The 19,901-nt window shown below is 33.3% G+C and overlaps 4 protein-coding genes across 4 annotated transcripts in view; 1 reads left to right on the plus strand and 3 right to left on the minus strand.

The window, feature by feature from the left end:
- The window catches only part of LOC105107209 (SWI/SNF-related matrix-associated actin-dependent regulator of chromatin subfamily A-like protein 1), an 11,223-nt gene extending 5,481 nt beyond the window's left edge, over nt 1-5,742 (minus strand). Inside the window, exons 1-13 of the mRNA XM_011001051.1 lie at nt 5,323-5,742; nt 5,189-5,290; nt 4,809-4,866; nt 4,508-4,596; nt 4,300-4,355; nt 4,097-4,172; nt 3,777-3,843; nt 3,340-3,406; nt 3,072-3,138; nt 1,752-1,835; nt 1,631-1,672; nt 1,269-1,421; nt 513-590 (exon numbers count right to left, since the gene is read on the minus strand). Of these exons, the coding sequence (XP_010999353.1) occupies nt 513-590; nt 1,269-1,421; nt 1,631-1,672; nt 1,752-1,835; nt 3,072-3,138; nt 3,340-3,406; nt 3,777-3,843; nt 4,097-4,172; nt 4,300-4,355; nt 4,508-4,596; nt 4,809-4,866; nt 5,189-5,290; nt 5,323-5,421 (1,038 nt within the window). The 5' untranslated portion in view covers nt 5,422-5,742. The remainder of the gene's footprint in view (nt 1-512; nt 591-1,268; nt 1,422-1,630; nt 1,673-1,751; nt 1,836-3,071; nt 3,139-3,339; nt 3,407-3,776; nt 3,844-4,096; nt 4,173-4,299; nt 4,356-4,507; nt 4,597-4,808; nt 4,867-5,188; nt 5,291-5,322) is intronic.
- A 450-nt stretch (nt 5,743-6,192) lies between these two features.
- Nucleotides 6,193-9,266, plus strand: LOC105107190 (aspartic proteinase-like). The gene is made up of 12 exons (XM_011001025.1): nt 6,193-6,754; nt 6,860-6,920; nt 7,024-7,118; nt 7,203-7,315; nt 7,486-7,654; nt 7,751-7,790; nt 7,963-8,027; nt 8,111-8,224; nt 8,329-8,541; nt 8,615-8,734; nt 8,833-8,921; nt 9,008-9,266. Exons 1-12 carry the CDS (start codon nt 6,431-6,433, stop codon nt 9,090-9,092), a joined length of 1,488 nt encoding a protein of 495 aa, XP_010999327.1. The 5' UTR covers nt 6,193-6,430; the 3' UTR covers nt 9,093-9,266.
- A 134-nt stretch (nt 9,267-9,400) lies between these two features.
- On the minus strand, nt 9,401-12,140 carry LOC105107191 (tRNA(adenine(34)) deaminase, chloroplastic-like). Its single transcript, XM_011001026.1, has 5 exons — nt 11,873-12,140; nt 11,637-11,696; nt 11,367-11,557; nt 9,836-9,940; nt 9,401-9,741 (listed from the first exon to the last, which is right to left on the minus strand). Exons 1-5 carry the CDS (start codon nt 11,886-11,888, stop codon nt 9,553-9,555), a joined length of 561 nt encoding a protein of 186 aa, XP_010999328.1. The 5' UTR covers nt 11,889-12,140; the 3' UTR covers nt 9,401-9,552.
- A 2,104-nt stretch (nt 12,141-14,244) lies between these two features.
- On the minus strand, nt 14,245-15,272 carry LOC105107196 (uncharacterized). Its single transcript, XM_011001034.1, has 3 exons — nt 14,956-15,272; nt 14,606-14,797; nt 14,245-14,533 (listed from the first exon to the last, which is right to left on the minus strand). The coding sequence occupies exons 1-3, from the start codon at nt 15,085-15,087 to the stop codon at nt 14,375-14,377; spliced, it is 483 nt and encodes a 160-aa protein (XP_010999336.1). The 5' UTR covers nt 15,088-15,272; the 3' UTR covers nt 14,245-14,374.
- Between the last annotated feature and the right edge of the window lie 4,629 nt (nt 15,273-19,901).

Raw genomic sequence — 19,901 nt, forward strand, 5'->3', positions numbered from 1 at the left:
GGGGAGGGGGGGAGATGCTGGTGACTGACATAGCTAGAAGTATTTTAAATAATATTAGTAAATTATTGAATGCTTTCTATGTTCAAATACAATTTCATATGACCAGTCAATTCTTTGACATCGACAACGATGTTACATCGGATTCTTATTTGCTAATTGCTTTAAACCTCCATACTTGCTGTTCATTATATATATTTCACCTCAGTACAAAATCATAGCATATCACTTCACTGACTATGACAACTCATCCTTTGTTGAGAACTTGTTCATAAATACATAAGAGTGTCAGTGCATGCACGCACACGCTATGCATGCCTGCTTTTGTAATACAAGAGAAAGCTGGGAGAACTATTGGAGTGATTTCATATACAATATGATTGCAAAACTTATTCTAAGCAATTACGGAGAATGACTTTTGGTGAGCTGCACAGCAGCACATATTCTTGCATTTTGCAATCCAATAACCTAACTAAGAGATGCAAGCATGTATTCATTTGTCCAAAGACGACAACCTTTATAACTGGAAGGGAGCCAGTTGTCCTCTTTGCTTGAGCATTTTTCAGGAAGTGTGACTCATCTGCAATCACAACCTGAACCAAAAAAAAGTATATTGATACAAGGACCAAATGTAGCCAAGTCAAAAATATACAGAATACAAGTTTGTTAAGCTCTATAATTAACTGACACCTGCAAATGAATAAACACAGATATAGACATCTAGATTATCTCATTAATTCATCAAGTTCAATTTTTTTGGCACAATACATCAAAAACCTTTAAGAAATTTAGTTATCTACAATACATTGATACAGAGCACTATCCTAGCCATGCTATTTACTAAATTTTGCAGAGAGAAAATGAAAAGAAAACATTGTTCAATGCTTGATTTATTTCCTTCCTTAAGTAAATATGTACATAGAGGAGATTAGGATAGTCAAACAATAGTTCTTTTGAACTCACATTTGAGTAGTAACACCGTCTATTCAAGAAGTAAATTTAATCTTAAGCTAATAATACTATCAAATTCATCCTTGCATTGTGAATTCTCAAACACATTTTGCTGAAAATTATTAAAAAAAAGTGAAAGAATGTTCCAGCATTTTCTTGTATCATGCTCAACGTCCCCATTTCCAATAACATTAACTTTCCTCTTCATCCTGATAAACACTTCATAATTTCACCTTACAGAGAATTGATCTAAGAAAATTGGACTAGTCTAATGAAGGTGAATGTATAGCCCCACTCAATAAACGACTTATTGGACTTACCTTAAACTCTGATGTCATTAATTTGTTCTGCAACTTAGGGACTGCATCATAAGAGATGATGTTAAATAAGCCATCAAGGCGAATAGTGCTCCTAGAACTTGATACAATATTGAATCCAGCTCTGTTAGATCCACTTGATTGCGATAAAACAACCTATTAACATTCAGTTGTTAAGGAAAAAAGAAAACAACTGTACAGAACAAAATAAAATGAGAATCAAAATTCCAGGTATTGAGAAGGAAATGAAAAGGGAAAGAAACAGAGGCAGAAGAGCAATGACAATATGCTGAGAGTTATAGCTCTGCCTACGGAAAAAGGAAAAGTAACCACAAAATTTCAAAAAGGACTAAATATAAACATACAAGTATATCTGATGAAGGAATATCAAGCCATTGGTGAATCATCTGCAATATAGCATAAGTATTAGGCAACTGGGAAAATGCCTTGTTAGAAACTGCAACAAGTACATAGTTAAACACTTACTGAAGCCCAATGCAAACGCAAGGAAGAGGGTGCAAGTATTAGAACAGGCCAGGAACTACGAATACATGCTGCTACAGCAATAGCCTGGAAAAAACACAATAAATTCCATTTTGCATGATAGTAATAAGAATTTGTACATTGTACATAAAAATGATTTAAAAGAATATAGCCTTATGGTGACTTTGGCAAAAGTTGAGTCTATCAGATTAAGGTTTTAAGAGTTGAAGCAAGAAAAAGTGTCAATGAGTGTACCTCACATAAAAGAAATGAATGATAGACTGGGGGGGGATTGTGGTGCCAAAATGCATGCAATTAAGGTATTTAAGCTCTATTATTGAAGAAAATGGAGAAATAGATAAGAACAAAACTCATAGATTCAAAGGATAGCTGAAGAGGAGAACCACTACTGGTCTGTCAAGCCATGTGTATGGAGTGAATATTAGGCATCAAAGTAACAAGATACCCATAAGATAGCGTGGAAGAGAAGTGCTTGCTAAGGTGGATGTGTGGTAACAAAATAATAGATAAGATTAGAAATGGGCATGTCTGCCGAAAGGTTAGAAATGGGCATGTCTGCCGAAAGGTCCGTATACAGCACAGTGGAGATAAAATGAGAGGATGCCTTTAATGATTTGCCCATGTGCGACGTAGGTCATCAGAGGCCCCAGTTTGGAGAAATGAGAAGTTGACAGTGGAAGATATGAACAAAGGTCAAGGGAGAATGAAGATAACAATCATGCAAGTGGTATCTAAGGATTTAAATTATCTTTCATTGTGGCAATGAAAAAACCCCAACTAGTTCAGGATTACAGCTTTGTTGTTGTATTGCTTTTCCATTCTAATATCAAATGCTAAAAAAAAGATCAAGGTATCTACTGAACATAAGCTGCTTGAAACTCATTATCCAACTGCAAGAACAAAAGGAGGGTAGATAAATCTTCAAAAAATAAATTAAAACTAACATCCTCCGGTTAGCTTCACTATAATAAGAATCAAATAGAAAAATCAGTGCATATTACAGTTATAGAGCATAGAAAAACACAGATATCATGTATTGGACAATGGGCATTGCAGAAAGTTAATTTGATACAATGGCAAGATATCACAACAAACAAGGATTAACAATTAGAACCTAGGTTCAGCTAGATACACAGCCTATATACCCTCATATAATTCATACAATGTTTGCACGCCAGGTAAGCAGCTACTTCTGTGAAGCTATTACCAAGAGCATTACCACAGTAACATACTTATGGAAGCAGCATGTAGCTTTCATAACGATATTGAAAGGATAGAAACAGAAATGAGTAGATAAATTGCCTGTAAAGTCTTTCCCAGTCCCATTTCATCTGCTAGGAGTGCGCGCCCACCATGTTGTAAAACAAACCTAAAGAGGAAAAGAACGAAATAAGTGAAATGCAAAAGAGTCATAATTAAACTGTGTACCATCTCATATATTACAAAATAAACAAGGAACAGAACTTAATTTAGTCATTTGAAAGAGATAATAAATCAAGTAAAAATTAATAATGTGGGGAACTCGCCACGCAGATCAAGTAAGAATGAAAAACGTGGAAACACCCCATACCTAACACCATCCCGCTGAAAAGGCATAAGCTTTGATTCAATATGGTCTGGTATCCTGTCATACCAGTCTTATAAAGGGAAGAAAAACTCAGCAGAGTGAAGAAAAACATAAGAAAGCTGATGTATAAACACAGTTACTCTAGGAGAAAGCAAAAACCAGAATCCAGAAAAATCATAAAAAGTCCCCAAAGTTCTCTTCTTTCTCTGTATTTGAAATGCAATTTGTAGGATCAAAAGAAAAATTCAGAGCACCTTTGATTATCACATCCGAAAATTTATATTACCATAAGAACTATACAGTTTACACCAATTCAATGTTCTAAAACAAGAGATTTACTGTTATAATGAAGTTAAAAAAGAAAATCATCAATGGAAAGGCAACTTATAAATGTATTTATCAATATAAGATAGATTTGTGTTTCTAAATCTAGCCTTTACCTCGAAGATCTGGAGCAACAGAAGCAGCAGCAATAGCACGTTGCACCAACGTGTCTAGCTTTTCTACCTTGAAACATTATGATATGACGGAGTGAAGTCATATAACAATTAAACAAAAAAAGTGTAAACATATGCATGGTCAATTAATAAGCACTAAGCATGATTTTAAGATTAGCTAGAAATTGTGCTGCAAAAAGAAAAGAGCTCATCATGCAATGTGTGAAGTGCAACGTGAAAAGGAACCAGTGATGGTTCAACTAACCACCCTCTAACAATCAAATTCAAAATCATGAAGAGGAACAAGAAGGATCAGTAATCACCTCAACATTAAAGCCAGATATTGCACTAAGAACTTTTTCTGCTGACAACAAAGAAGATACTGGGAAAATCCACAGCCTGCAGGTTCAATGACCAAGATAAGGCTGCACTTAAGAAAAATTCCACAACACACTCATGCTGGTCTAGAGTACTTTGAATAATGACAAACACATGTATGCATATACATATATGTAAAAGGAGAGACCTTTCTTTTGCATTCCAATTGGCTTTGGGGACCTTGCGGAGAGCCCCTACTAGTACCTGGCATGATATACAGCACAGTGTGAGAAAAAGAACGGACTTTCACAAGCAATAAAAATGGGGGGGGGGGGGGGGGGGGGGGGGGGGGGGGGGGGGGGGGGGGGGGGGGGGGGGGGGGGGGGATAGTACAAAGGCATGTAGGAAATCATTACGGGGTCGTATAAAAATTTAGCGGCAATGTTTCCAGTAGCATGAAGAATAAACTTGACAGAGAGCTTTGGTAATGCCTTGGAACTTTCAACTTTTTGAGCACAACCACCACATTGTATGCAGATAGGATAGTAGCAAACTGATCAGCCACGTAGTATAGTATATAACATAAAAATTTAAACTTACAACATTTTAATCCACAATTTGAAATAAAGTTGAATATAGAAACAGCAACCCTAAACCATAATTCAAGAAACCAGTAAAAAGCAGATAATTAATCAAAGCAGAGAATCAAGAACAGACCAGGCTTTGGTTTTGATACCGGCGATGATTTGGGCAAGCCATCAGGCAAAGGATCAACCTGAATCACGATTTTTTTTTTAAAAAAAAAGGTTAAATCTTTATACAATGAAGAAACAGAAAACCCTTAGAATTCCAGGAAAATTTGAATTAAAGGAGAAACCAAGAAATGGGTTGTTGAAATACAGGTGAGTATAAAGTAAAGAAAGGTAAAAAAAGGTATAAAATTTGTGAAGAAATGAGAAAAAAGGCGAGGACTTTACCTTTTTTGAAGGAGAATTAAAGATGGGTTTGTTGCTCAAATGTAATTGCTGGGTAAAGTAAAGAAAGGTAAAAAGGTATAAAATTTATGAAGAAATGAGAAAAAAAGGCGAGCACTTTACCTTTTTTGAAGGAGAATTAAAAATGGGTTTGTTGCTCAAATGTAATTGCTGGCTTTGTTGTTGATTAAAAGAACAAGATGCAGAAGGTTGCTGTTGCTGTTGCTGTTGTTGAGATGCTATCTAGCAGAAGGTTGCTGTTGCTGTTGTTGAGATGCTATCTTCAGGAGAGCGTCTCTTTCAAGGGAATCAAATTCTTCAGCGCTTAAACCCCAGTCGTCGTCATCCAATTCCATTTTTTTTTCCTTCAAATTCTAAGACTCAAGAGTTGATGATTTTGATATTTTGAAAACGAGAAAAGAAGGTTTTTCTCTTTCTTTCTTTCTTTTTTTTTAAAAAAAAAGAAGAAGAAAGGATTTGAGAGTCTTTTTAGTTCAAGTTTCAGCCCGCTCCTTTAAGAATCAAGAAACCAAAATAACAAAACCCCCTCCTTCCCTTTCCTTCCCTGAAAAAACTAGCCACTTGTATATTTACTGTCATGCCATCATAATATGAGCATCCTCTTCAAGCTTTAGCAACTTGGGATTTCATCTAGGGGCTTTGGGCAGATACTATATAGCCTTCTCAAGAATGGGACACCCTATATATATAGTTCTCTTGATTTTACTGCAGGAAGCGATTTCTTAAGTTGAAAGTTTAAAGATTAATTGGTTATCATCTTGACGTTGACATGTGTTAATTTGATTCATTGAAATACTATTAGCAGAGCATAATTGTGAGGCACTTTGTGGCATTTCATCATTAGCAAAAGAGACAAAGGCTCATTCAAATTAATGTGTTTCTTTTCTTGACATCACATGGTTTCGTAGGTTCTCTACAATTCTACATGGCTAGGATATGATAAAAAAAATTGGATTTGAAGATGGGTTTGGTGAACTGAGGAACAGTATTTTGTACTGGAGGAGACATGTATGTATATCAAAAACAGCAACTTAAGTAAGAGACTGTATCCCTTCCCTCCTACCAATGATCTCCATTTATGTATTTGTGAAGCCATGTAATTCAGGCCATCGGCCATACAGAGATGATCAGGAAATTACGCGGTGGTTTCCATTGATGAGATTATGAGAGTACGGAGGCGTCTCCAGAGTTGTGGACAAAACAAGCCCCTGCTTTATGATCAGGACTAGTTGGTTCCAAATCTCTCCCCATTCCCATTTTTAGCATTCTATAAAGTGCTTGCCTTCCCATTTGTTTTGATTTACCCCAAATATTAAAACTTGAAAGAAACTTTTGTGATCGAACATGGAGGCGATCAGATTTCTTCTAATTTCAATCTGCATGGGAGCTTGGTTGGGTGGTTCCTTGTCTTCTGATGGGTTAGCGAGAGTTGGTCTAAAGAAAAGGAATTTAGACCTTAACAGCATACATGCAGCCAGGATCACCAGACCTCAGGCTACTTCCTTTGCCAGAGTAACTTCAAATGCAGAAATAGTATACTTAAAGAATTATCTTGATACCCAATATTATGGAGAGATTGGCATTGGATCACCCCCACAAATTTTCACTGTTGTGTTTGATACTGGCAGCTCCAATCTTTGGGTTCCATCTTCAAAATGCCTCTTATCAGTAAGTAGTGCATTAATAGTTGGGTATCAGTCAAGTAATTAGCTACTTTTCTGGTCTTCTACCATTCAATAGGGTTATATGTTGTTAAACACTACTACCATGCAGATAACTTGCTATTTCCATTCCAAATTCATTGCAAGGCTATCCAGAACTTATACTAAGATCGGTAAATTAACCTCTGATCTAACCCTACGTGTTTTCATTAATTTCCAGAATTATACATGTCTACTGAGCTTTACAGGTAACAGGTTTGTTGGATTCTTATTCAGGTATACCATGCAAAATTCAATATGGTTCTGGGTCTGTTTCTGGGTTCTTAAGCCAAGATCATGTCAAAGTTGGGGATGATATCATTATAGATCAAGTGAGTTCTGCTTCATCAAATTCTTATGCTTGAGACTTGTTTATGTTTCTGCAGAAATAATGACCTTAATTTGCCGTCATTTAGGAGTTTGCTGAGGTAACAAGAGAAGGACTTTTAGCACTCTTGGGTGTGCAGTTTGATGGCATCCTTGGACTTGCATTTCAGGATATTGCCGTTGGAAAAGCTACACCAGTATGGTATAGTTCTAGGCTTCTAGCTCAATCTTAAATTATCGGAAACGGAAAGTGTCGGTCTTCTCTTCATAAGGGATAAAGGAGAGGAAATTTTAATGAATGCTTATGTGTTGTTTCATTTTTTGTCTTAGATCATGATGCATCTAACTCGTAGATTGGTGGTCGGTGTACAGGTATAATATGGCTGAACAAGGTCATGTAAGCCAGAAAGTTTTCTCTCTCTGGCTAAATCGCAATCCATCGTCAGAATTGGGAGGGGAAATTGTCTTTGGAGGTCTAGATTGGAGGCACTTCAAAGGTGACCATACATATGTCCCAGTCACTGGAGGAGGTTACTGGCAGGTCTGATGAAGTTAACAATTTGGAGAATCTCTTTTAGCATCTTCCTCCCATCAAAATAACTGATGTTTAACTTCTTAACTCGATTCTTCATTACAGATACAGGTGGGGGATATTTTTATTGCAAACAATTCAACAGGTAATCCAATAACATTAACATATATATGATGTTCAAGCGGCGCTGCAGTGCTATCTTGAAGGTTTTTTTTTTTTCAATGAACACTTACATTTGGTTATTGGAAAATGATGTTCTAATCTTATCCCTAGACATATAGGCAAACCATCTCTAAATCAATGTTTGAGATTTTCAGGATTGTGTGCTGGTGGCTGTGCTGCCATTGTGGACTCAGGGACATCATTTCTTTCCGGTCCAACTGTAACTGTTCATGTCTCATTGATTCTTGTTCTTAAGCTACTCTTAGTTATCAAAATGCGACTCTTACCAGTTCTCATTTACAGCGTATAGTGGCACAAATTAACCATGCCATTGGAGCTAGAGGAATTGTGAGTTTGGAATGTAAAGAAGTTGTGTCCAAGTACTGGAATTCAATATGGGATTCGATAATATCTGGAGTCAGTTACTTTATACTTCTAACCTTCCTTTTATTGCACAATGGATTACTCTCAAGAAAAGTATCTAGGACATTCTTCCTTACAAACTACCCCCATGTCTGCAGTTAAGGCCTGAAATTATATGCGTTGATGTTGGACTATGTCTATACAACAACAACACTGTTATTGAGACTGTGGTCGATGGTGAAGCTACAGATAGATTATCAGTGGCTGAGGGTGGTGCTTTATGTACTTTCTGCGAGATGATTGTTTTCTGGATTCAAGTACAGCTTAAAGAGAAGAAAGCAAAGGAAAAGATATTTCATTATGTTGATGAGGTGATCACTTTTTCGAGCTCATCCCTATTCTTTTTATGTGGAATTACACTTAAAATGTATCTTTATGTTAAAGCTGTGCGAGAGGCTCCCGAATCCTCTAGGAAAATCATTTATCAACTGCGATGAAATCACAGCCATGCCATATGTTTCCTTCACCATAGGAAACAGATCCTTTCCTCTGTCTCCAGAGCAGGTGTGGGTTTTAACTTTTAAGTGATTTCTTGAACATTGATGGTTCATATAATAGTGGGAGTTTTTTTTTTTTTTTTTTTTGTTTTGCAATTGGTTTAGTATATTGTTAGAGTTGAAGAAAGCTATGCTACAATTTGCTTGAGTGGATTTGCAGCTTTAGATGTGCCTCAACCACAAGGTCCCCTCTGGTATGTCATACCTCCCTCATTATTTTTGCTGTAATGAACATAAAGATCCATAAATGTAACATTGATTGATGTCTAATGCAATGCAGGATTCTTGGAGATGTGTTTTTGGGAGCATACCACACGGTGTTTGATTTTGGTAATCACCGGATAGGATTTGCGAAAGCTGCCTAGTCTCCATTGTATGCTAGTAGTTTGTAAGCTAAAATGCATTTCTGGATCGGGTGTGCATTCTCTCTTTACTTGCAGAAATAGGGCGTTCTTCTAAAGCATTTTAGGACAGTCATGTAGAATACATACAATAATCTGAATTGGCTCCTTTTCCATCTCACTCTCGTAGCTCCTGTTTCCATATTTTGAAGAGGGAGAAAATCCAAGGCAGGATTCTAGCATTGAAATGAAAGGTTGATAAAGGCATCACATAGGGTGTGCAACATCAAAGATTAAAATGTTGAGGGAGATGCTAGCATGATTCAACACAGTAAATCTGAAGTTCAACATGATAAAGCATATCAGCGTTTCAAGCTCCATTGAATGGAAATCATTATTGAACAATTGCATTGAAGGCGAAGCTTATCGTTCAGAATTAGAAGTAAAGACAGTCCCAACTAGCATAACGAACAAATGAAAACGCCTAATACATCTGAAACTTCTCCTTTGTTTTCTCAAAGACTTGTTCTGCAATGATGGCCTGGGTGCCATCTGCCCTCTTGATCTCCAACTGGGACTTCTGATAGAAGCTAGTCCCCCGCAACGCATCAGCAATAAAATCATCAAAGCCAATAGCAATAGCTGCTTCAGCCTTGGCTCCATAAACCAACCTCTGACATCAACACACCACAAAATCCATAATATGTCATACACCCTGAACCACAGGGACAGGAAAGAATTGAGACAATGTAGGGAGCAGAAAATACCTTAATTCGTGAAAGGTGGATCGCGCCAAAGCACATGGGGCAGGGCTCACAAGAGGCATATATTTCACAGTCAGAAAGCTCAATCTGATTGAGCTTTTTACATGCCTGGTAAGAACAAGGTCATTAAGAGATGAGGGGAAGCAACTTTCTAAGCCTTTATATTTGAGTTTCGATGAACATAACACCATCCATTCCATCTCAAGGAAAATAAAAGGTCAAAATAATCTTTTTGGTTAAAAAATAAATAAAAGAAGTGCAAAAGAGCCTCCTCTCATGGATTTTATTTATATGGAGCAGATACTTAAGGTCTCAAATTGCCATTGTATCTGCTCACAGCCCAGCTGAGCATTGCTGGAACCCGGTTAAGTCCCTAATAGGGCATCTAACTTTTCAATGACTTAGTAATAGCTTAGCAATAACTTAGCAACTTGAAACGTTTTAAACCTTCTTTTAGGGGGCACATATTCTACCTATTTAAATTATATCATAGCGTTTTAAAAACATATTTTGCTTTGAAAAGTATTAACGTGATTTTTTTTATTTAATAATTTTAGGTAGTTTTTATATATTAGTATTAAAAAATAAAAAAATCTAAAACAAATCATTTTAAAATTTAAAATAAAAAACAATTTTGAAAATTATATGGACCATTTAGGAGTAAATTTAAAATAATTTTTTTTTGAAAATTATATGGACCATTTAGGAGTGTTTGTCATTGAGATTAAACAAAAAAAAAATACTTTCAAAATCAACACTCAAACACAATCCTGAACCTGCAATACAAGCTTAAAAATAAATTTAAAAAAAAAAAATACTTTCAAAATTAACACTTAAACACAATCCTGAACCTGCAATACAAGCTAGAAAATATCAATTTTTTATGTGTTTATTTGAAATTATAATAGTTATTATTTTTTAACCAATTTTTTATATATTTATTTGAAATTATGATAGTTATTATTTTTAAAAATATTTTTTAATTTAAAATATATTAAAATAATTTTTTTATTTTAAAAAAATTATTTTTAACACCAAAATAAAAATAAATAAATTATAACACGGTTTTCAAGCAGGCCATAAAAAAAATTAAATTATAACACGGTTTTCAAGCAGGCCATTATGAAATCCTTTGAGAATATAATACCGAACTGTATTTCTAAAGAATTTAAATATTTTTTTATAAAAAATTAATACCTTTGGGAATATAATACCGAACTGTATTTCTAAATAATTTAAATATTTTTTTTATAAAAAATTAATTTTTTAATATGCTTGGAATCATTTTAACATATTAATTTTAAAAAAATAAAAAAATATTATTTTAATGTAAAATTTTTTAAAAAAAAACAACAAAAACTATACTCCCCATCCATTTAATGTAAATTTTTTTTAAAAAAAACAACAAAAACTATACTCCCCATCCATTATTACAAAAGGATGTGCCCAAACAGATCCGTTCATTACATAAAGGTGTGCAATATAATAATATAGGGTGAAGTTAAATGTAGAAGAAGAGGAAAACGAAAGAAACCTCTCTAATGGCAGTGACCTCGGCATGGGCAGTAGGATCAGTATGTTTTAAGACCATGTTATGACAAGCGACAACAACCTCATCGTTGAGGACAACAACAGCACCGAAAGGACCTCCATCTCCACTTTCAACCCCTTTATAAGCTTCTTCAACTGCTTTTGTTAGGAACTTGTGATCTCTGTCCTGCACAGCTGATCAAGAGCCATCCAAAACAATAATTCAATTACCAGAACAAGCAGTAGTTATAACAAAAATCAAGCGATACCATACCTTCCTGATGAACAGGAAATGCAGAAGCCACTGAGATTGTTCCCTTCTTAGTTTCAACCACTGCAATCCAATCCAATGCATCCAAAACAAAGAAAATTGAAAAAAAAATCACAAACTATAAAAAGGGGAGATTTAAGAGAGAAAAAGAGGGGGAGAGAGATCCTCAAGAATAGAAAATGGCAAGCAAGCAGATCAGTAACAAGCCTAAAGAGAGAGGGAAAAGAGAAAAGATATACCATCGGCTCCCTCCATGTTTGATGGGCTGATATTGATGTGATTGAAGATGATTTTTTGTCTAATAAACCTTCCAAATTAAGCTTGAATGGGATGGGAATGGGTAGATTTGGTAGCGATTCTTCTGTATTTATAAAATAAAATAAAGGGGGGAGAAGATTGAAAAACAGAAAGACAGCACTGACTCTCTTCGTCAATTCTTTTGCGCAATGCGTTATGTAATTGTAATGTAATGTCAAGTGCGAGAGATGAGGGGGCGGAGAGAAATACATCCCATCCACTAGCATTTATTTTAATTTTTAATTTATTTCCTAACACCTCGTTACCGAACCGACGCTCAATGTAAATTAATTATTTATTGTAAAAGTATTTTTTATTTAAAAATATATTAAAATAAATTTTTTTATTTTTAATATTTACATGTTAAAATATATGTAAATATCATAAAAATATTAATTTAAAATAAAATAAATAAATTTTTTAAAAATATTTTTGAGATCCAAAAACTGATCTATCACAAAACTCATTTTATGAATCAAGAAAATCAGCTTTGATTAATTTACATTAATTTTAAAAGAAATATATAAAAAAATAAAATTATATTATCTTAATAAAAATAAAATTAATTAATCGGGAGTTGGGTTTTGATAAGATCACATATGTGTATTGTCGTTTCAGGTTTCACCGCTATAATTTCTAATATTTTATTTTTTTATTCATTTGATTTTCTTAACTATATAAAGATGATTATGATAACAAGTAATTCAACTTGTGGTTGTTTATCATTTTCATTTATTAATTTAGTTCGTCATTATAATTATAATATAATTTAGTTGGCAAAGAGTAACGTGGATGAGATGAGAATGATGACGGAGAAAGACGTATCCTTATCTCTTCCAAATTTCCAGCCTTTGTTTTTATATTATAAATGGTTCATTGCCAAGAAATCTACGGTATTTATCAAAAGATAAATAGTTATATTCTTAATATTTATTTATATATAATAATTTAAATTATTAAAAAAAAATGGTGAATTTCTTTATGCTTATTTAAAAAAATATTTGAATTAAATACCTTTTAAATAATAAAACCAAGCATTATTCCAAGGGATAAGGAGGATGCATGGACACAGTGCTAATACTTTGGGATGCACCTCACGTCAGAATTCACCAGATGACTGAAGCCCATCATCCTTAAAGTTTAAAAAAACTCATGGACATCCTTCAATGCCCACTGTTGTCGAACCGGGCTTCCGAGTTAATTTAAGACCCGATCAACCCGTTCTTAACTCAAGTTAAATATATATATATATCTATATATATATATAATCAATCTAAAATTGGTCCAATTAACATGACTAAAACACATTCTACCTTTAAAAAATATTATATAATAATATTATTTTTATTAACTTGAAGTATCTCAAACAACTCGGGATCCAAACCTTGTATCATGACAGGTTGAATTACAATGCACATGCCTGTGTCGGCTATCTTTTAAAAGTGTTTAAAATCTTTTTTTATTATATATATAAGGAAAGAAATTGTCTTGATGGCTGCTGTTACTCTGATTTTGTGGAGCCAATACAAATAGTACTTCAGAAAGTTGTCCCACTTCTACCCTTTCTAATGATATTATTTTTATTTTTTTAGATTAATATTGGTGTCTAGACCAGTTTATGCACACCACAACTAAATATAATAATATTATTTTTATTATATATATCAGGTCATGATTTAGTAGTGTTGGTGCAGCTCTCTTTCTTTTAAATTTTAATTTGAGTCTCAGTAGAAATGAGGTTAGAGAGCTATTTCCTTCATGTTTCTACTATATTTTCTTTATGTGGTATGCTTGTTACCCCGTGGTATTTTATTTGTTTATTAGACTTGCAGACTATTTAATGAGTCATAGAAATGATTATAATAAGCACAAAATTAGCTCAAATACCCATATTAACAAAAAAAATAAAAAATCAAGTGAACAGTTCTTGATATCCAAATACATCTTTCTCCCTTCCGAGCTTTCATGCTCGTGGGATTTTATAATTTTGAAGACTAAGCCCTTGTGTGTTATTACTGCCTAAACGGTGACTTGCTAAAATTTAAACTTTTTTATTATAATTAATTTTTTTATATTTTTATGTTGTTTTGACGTGATATGTTAAAAATAAATTTTAAAAAATTAAAAAAATATTTTTTTATGTATTAAAAAAATACTTTAAAGTAACTCATTATTCTCGGACATCGGTGTGGATCGCCACGACTTAGCATAGGATATAAAACGAACCTTCCGAGATAGCTACGCCACAGGAGGAGGTAGGTAGGGCTAAAGAGTGAAGGTTGTTGTCCGAGAACAGCTGACATACAGCGATTTCTGAAGTTATTTATCTTCTTCGTATTAATTAAAACTTGCGAACCTTACAGTACGAAATTGAGAATAACAGAATGAAATTAGTACAATTACACAGGCTGTGGGTCGCAAAAGAAAAGAAAACTGAAAAGGGTTCATAATTTAGCCTGGTTTCTGAGATTTTCTATGGCTTCTTTAGCATGGTCAGGCACAGGCAAGTTGCATATGAGAGTAACCCTTGACGATGACACCAATGATTTGGAGGACTCTGTGTTTGAAGGATCCGATAATTTCCAGATTCGCACATCCCACACCTGCATCAGCCATTAATAATTTTGTCGTTTATTTCTACGTTGGATCAGAGAAAGGAGGTGTAGGTGAAGTACCTGAATGGTTTTTCCAATACTGGAGGGAGTGGCCTCGGCGAGGATGAGGTCTCCAAGGTGGGCGCTTTTCACATGATTGATGCTCAGCTGAATCCCGGCCACTCTTTGCAACCCCGATGCCAAGTGAGCTCCCAGGCTAGCCATCGATTCCGAAATCAGCGCCGATATTCCACCGTGTAAGACCTTGAACGGCTGCTCGATCGCCGGTCCATTTTCATTAATTATTTCAAAACAAGAACAGGTATTCGATAAGGCAGGCAATTTTAAGTTAATGAAATCAAATCAGATTCATTCCTTTTGTAGATATACAAGTTTGCAAATGAGAGGGAGAAGGAGAGAGAGAGAGAGACCTGAACGCACATGGGGTTCACAAGAAGGCGGCCAGTTACCCTTTGAGGTGACATCTCTCCAAATTCGAAGCCAAATGAATGCAAAGCTACATCAAGACGTTCCTTGTTGGAAGAAGATGATGATCGATCCATGAAGAAAGAATTGTTTGGAAGATGGAATGGAGTCAATCAATTAATCATGGTTTGGTTTTTGTTAGGTAAGGTATAGCTAAATGATATATTGTTACGTATTGTCAAAAGAGTTGAAGATTCTACAAAAGAATGCCATCCCCAATAATTCTTTGAGCTTTACACGTTGTCGCCTTGCTTCCTCTGTTTACCGAGTCAAAACCCATGCATGGACATATCATACAAATATCTTGATGCCTGCCTCTATTTTTTTTCTTTTTTTTATTATTATTATCATTATACAATATATTAAAAGGACTCAGTTACTAGGTATGAATCAAAGCAATATAATAACTAAGTTATTCTTACTAAAAAAACTTGTTGAGGATGTCGTTGGGATGAAATTAGTTTTTTTTATCAAAAATATTTGCTATTGAAAAAATAATTAGAAATAACATAATTAATTATGATTTTGTTAGGGCATGATAGGGATATCATGCACTAGGCGTTGGGGCATGATACAACTATCAGACACCTGATACCGAGGTCAAGCATGATTGTCATACCTTAAGCATCCGGATTAGGTAGAGTAGCCAAATCCTAAGATTCTAGGTCCGATGTTACAATTAGACTCAAGCTTCTTAGGTCTTGTAGCCCCGCTTGATTAAAGGCTCTTGAGTCCGGTATTAGAATTCAAGATTCTAGAGTTTGATGTTCGAACTCGCATCTTTTAAGTATGGTGTTCAGACCCAAGGTTTTTAGATCTAGCGTCTAATAGGGGTCCAAAGTTTTCGTGCATGACGTTACAGCCTAACTCACTTAAACTTGGATCAAGTAAGTTTAATATTATTATTACTATTAAAATATTATTATTTGTAAATACTAATATAATAATTAATAAATTTGAAAAAATATTAATATTGAAAAACAACTATAAATTTGATTTGAATAGTAAAATTAAAAATTATTATCAATTACTACTACTGGTACTATTATCATCATCATTAATAAATTTGAAATAAACTATTATTACTATTGAAAAAAACTATAAATAGATTTGAATGAATTAGGAAGTTAGGTCAGACGTCTTTAATAATAATAATAATAATAATAATAATAATAATAATATCATTATCATTATTAACTTTCTTTCTTTCTCTTTTTTTTTTATTATTATTATCATTATTATTTATCAATTACTACTACTGGTACTATTATCATCATCATTAATAAATTTGAAATAAACTATTATACAATATATTAAAAGTACTCAGTTACCCAGATATATATTATTATGAATCAGAGCAATATAATAACTAAGTTATTCTTACTAAAAAAACTTGTTGAGGATGTCGTTGGGATGAAATTAGTTTTTTTTATCAAAAATATTTGCTATTGAAAAAATAATTAGAAATAACATAATTAATTATGATTTTGTTAGGGCATGATAGGGATATCATGCACTAGGCGTTGGGGCATGATACAACTATCAGACACCTGATACCGAGGTCAAGCATGATTGTCATACCTTAAGCATCCGGATTAGGTAGAGTAGCCAAATCCTAAGATTCTAGGTCCGATGTTACAATTAGACTCAAGCTTCTTAGGTCTTGTAGCCCCGCTTGATTAAAGGCTCTTGAGTCCGGTATTAGAATTCAAGATTCTAGAGTTTGATGTTCGAACTCGCATCTTTTAAGTATGGTGTTCAGACCCAAGGTTTTTAGATCTAGCGTCTAATAGGGGTCCAAAGTTTTCGTGCATGACGTTACAGCCTAACTCACTTAAACTTGGATCAAGTAAGTTTAATATTATTATTACTATTAAAATATTATTATTTGTAAATACTAATATAATAATTAATAAATTTGAAAAAATATTAATATTGAAAAACAACTATAAATTTGATTTGAATAGTAAAATTAAAAATTATTATCAATTACTACTACTGGTACTATTATCATCATCATTAATAAATTTGAAATAAACTATTATTACTATTGAAAAAAACTATAAATAGATTTGAATGAATTAGGAAGTTAGGTCAGATGACTTTAATAATAATAATAATAATAATAAACTTGTTAAGGATGTCCTGGGGATGAAATTGGTTTTTTTACCGGAAATATTTGCTATTGAAAAAATAATTAGAAATAAAATAATTAAACTTTATTTAAACAAAACAAATAAACTATAAAAACTTGGACTAGACAAGTTTATAATTTTGTTGGGGGCATGATAGGGATATCATATATTAGGTGTTTGAATATGATATAACTATTAGATATCTAATACCAAGATCAAGCATGATTGTCATATCTTAAACGTCTGGATTAGGCAAAGTAATCAAATTTTAGGCTTTTGGGTCCGATGTTACAATTAAACTCAAGCCTCTTGAGTCTTGTAGCCCCGCCTGATCAAAGGCTCTTGAGTCCCGTATTAGGATTCAAGATTCTAGAGTTTGATGTTCGAACAGCAAGGATGCTAGACCCAATCACTTAGATCTTGCAGCCCCGTCTGACTCAAAACTCTTGGGTCTAGTGACACAACTAAAAGATTGATGTCTTACCTATTTTAAGTCTGGTGTTCAGACCTAAGATTTTTGGGTCAGCATTTAATAGGGATCCAAAGTTTTTGTGCCTAACATTGCAGTCTAACTCACTTAAACTTGGATCAAGTAAGTTTAATATTATTATTATTATTAAAATATTATTATTTGTAAATATTAATGTAATAATTAATAAATTTAAAAAAATATTAATATTGAAAAACAACCATAAATTTGATTTGAATGGTAAAATTAAAAATTATTATCATTACTACTGCTGCTGCTATTATCATTATCATTAATAAATTTGAAATAAAATATTATTACTATTGAAAAAAACTATAAATAGATTTGAAAGAATTAGGTAGTTAGGCCAGATGACTTTAATAATAATAATAATAATAATAATAATAATAATAATAATAATATCATCATTATCATTATTAATAAAGTTTTTTTAAAAATAGTATTACTGTCAGAAAAACTATAAATTTTATTTGAAGAAAACAAAAAAAAACTATAAAAACTTGGACTAGACAAGTTTCATATTATTATATTTATTAATATTATTAAATTTGAAATAAATATTATTAGTATTAAAAAGAAAATATAGATTCAATTTGAAGGGTAAAATTAATTATTGTTGTTGTTATTTTTGTTATTAACATGGATCTAACATGTCCTTCCAAACCCAAGCAACTTGTGGCTGGAAAGGGGCGCAAGATCCAAGTTGCTTGGGTCTGGCAAGGACGCTAGGCCCAATCACTTAGATCTTGCAGCCTCGTCTGACTCAAAACTTTTGGGTCTTGCAACCCCAGAGTTAGGATCTAAGGCTTGATAGTTTGACATCCAAACCCAAAGATCTTGAGTCCAGTATTGTAAATAGACCCAAGACTTTTAGATTTGATGTTAAAAAGAGTCTATAGCTCACTACAAGATTTCATAGTTTTACCAACGGGACTATTTTATCGATCTATGATTCATAGTTTGTCAGTAATTTGTATACCGACGACATCACAGATAGAAACATTTCATCAGTAATACCTTATTTTGTCACTATACTGATCGGTAAAAAAAAAACAATTGCCTTTGGTTTTACAAACGAAAATTACACGCCAAAAAGAAAATTCTCACTTGAAATATAACGATGAATGTATTCCATCGATGAGTGTATGAAATATCAACAAACTATTTCCATCGGTCAGGTTGTTGGAGATTGTAAAATTTGCACCAAGCTAATATGAAATGCTGACAGATTAATCCCATATGTAAATTCATCGCTAAGATGTCAAATGCTGACGAATACAGTCTATCAGTAAAACCCTTTGTGATTATTTTTTAATATGTTTTTAAAAGATTATTTAGAATACGTAATATAAAATTATATAAATTAATAGTGAGAAAAGCCAATTATGCTAATAAATCTTTTATTAAACATAAAAAATAAAACAAATTAAATAATATTCATTACAAATTAAATGTGTTTCAAAAAAATATTAAATTAACTATTAAAATTAAATAATATTAATTACAAATTAACATAATGGTGGAGTTGGAGGAGAAAGAGTAGGAGGAGGATGTTGGTTGTTATACAGCCAAAAAAGAGGAGGCGCACATATATCACTACTTTGTGATGCCATGTTTATGACCATTTGGCGAAACTGTTCATGATTCGCTTTGAGTTGTATATACTCCATCGATAGGTGGTTGTATTTTTTAGTGAGCAGAGTCATGTGTTGCTGCAAGGTCACAAACTCCTTAGATTGAGTTTTTTGATACTGATAAGGAGCTCTCAACAGTTGAGACACTACAGGCCGTCCTTAAGTTCTCGACCGTAATATTGGAGACCTTTACACTGAATTTTTATTAGGTCCACCGGAGGATCCAACCTCTATCCATAAATCTAGATGGGTCGAAGGATCATCCTTATATCTCTCCCTCAACTGGCTATTATAAGTTTCCTGAAAATGAAAAAGTAATCATCATATTCAATTCAATAAAAATAATAACTTATACAATAAAATGGTTGAACAAATGATGTAACCATATTATTTGATAGTTTCACCCATATTTACTTAATTTTTTGTCCATGTTTTATATGTAAAACGCCTTGATATTCTTTGTTTTATGTTTTGAAGGCACTTTTGGATGAAAAATGCAAAAAAGAGTAAATTGGAGATAATTGGCAGATTTGATGTTCAGTCGATGTTTTGTGCAGAGCGTGAGTTCTAAAGATCGAAATGAAGTGATTCTAGTGGCTCTAAAAAGCTAACATCCATACCTTTCTGGAAAT

This window comes from Populus euphratica, unplaced genomic scaffold (genome assembly GCF_000495115.2).
Source record: "Populus euphratica unplaced genomic scaffold, PopEup_1.0 scaffold151.1, whole genome shotgun sequence".
NCBI lineage: Eukaryota > Viridiplantae > Streptophyta > Magnoliopsida > Malpighiales > Salicaceae > Populus > Populus euphratica.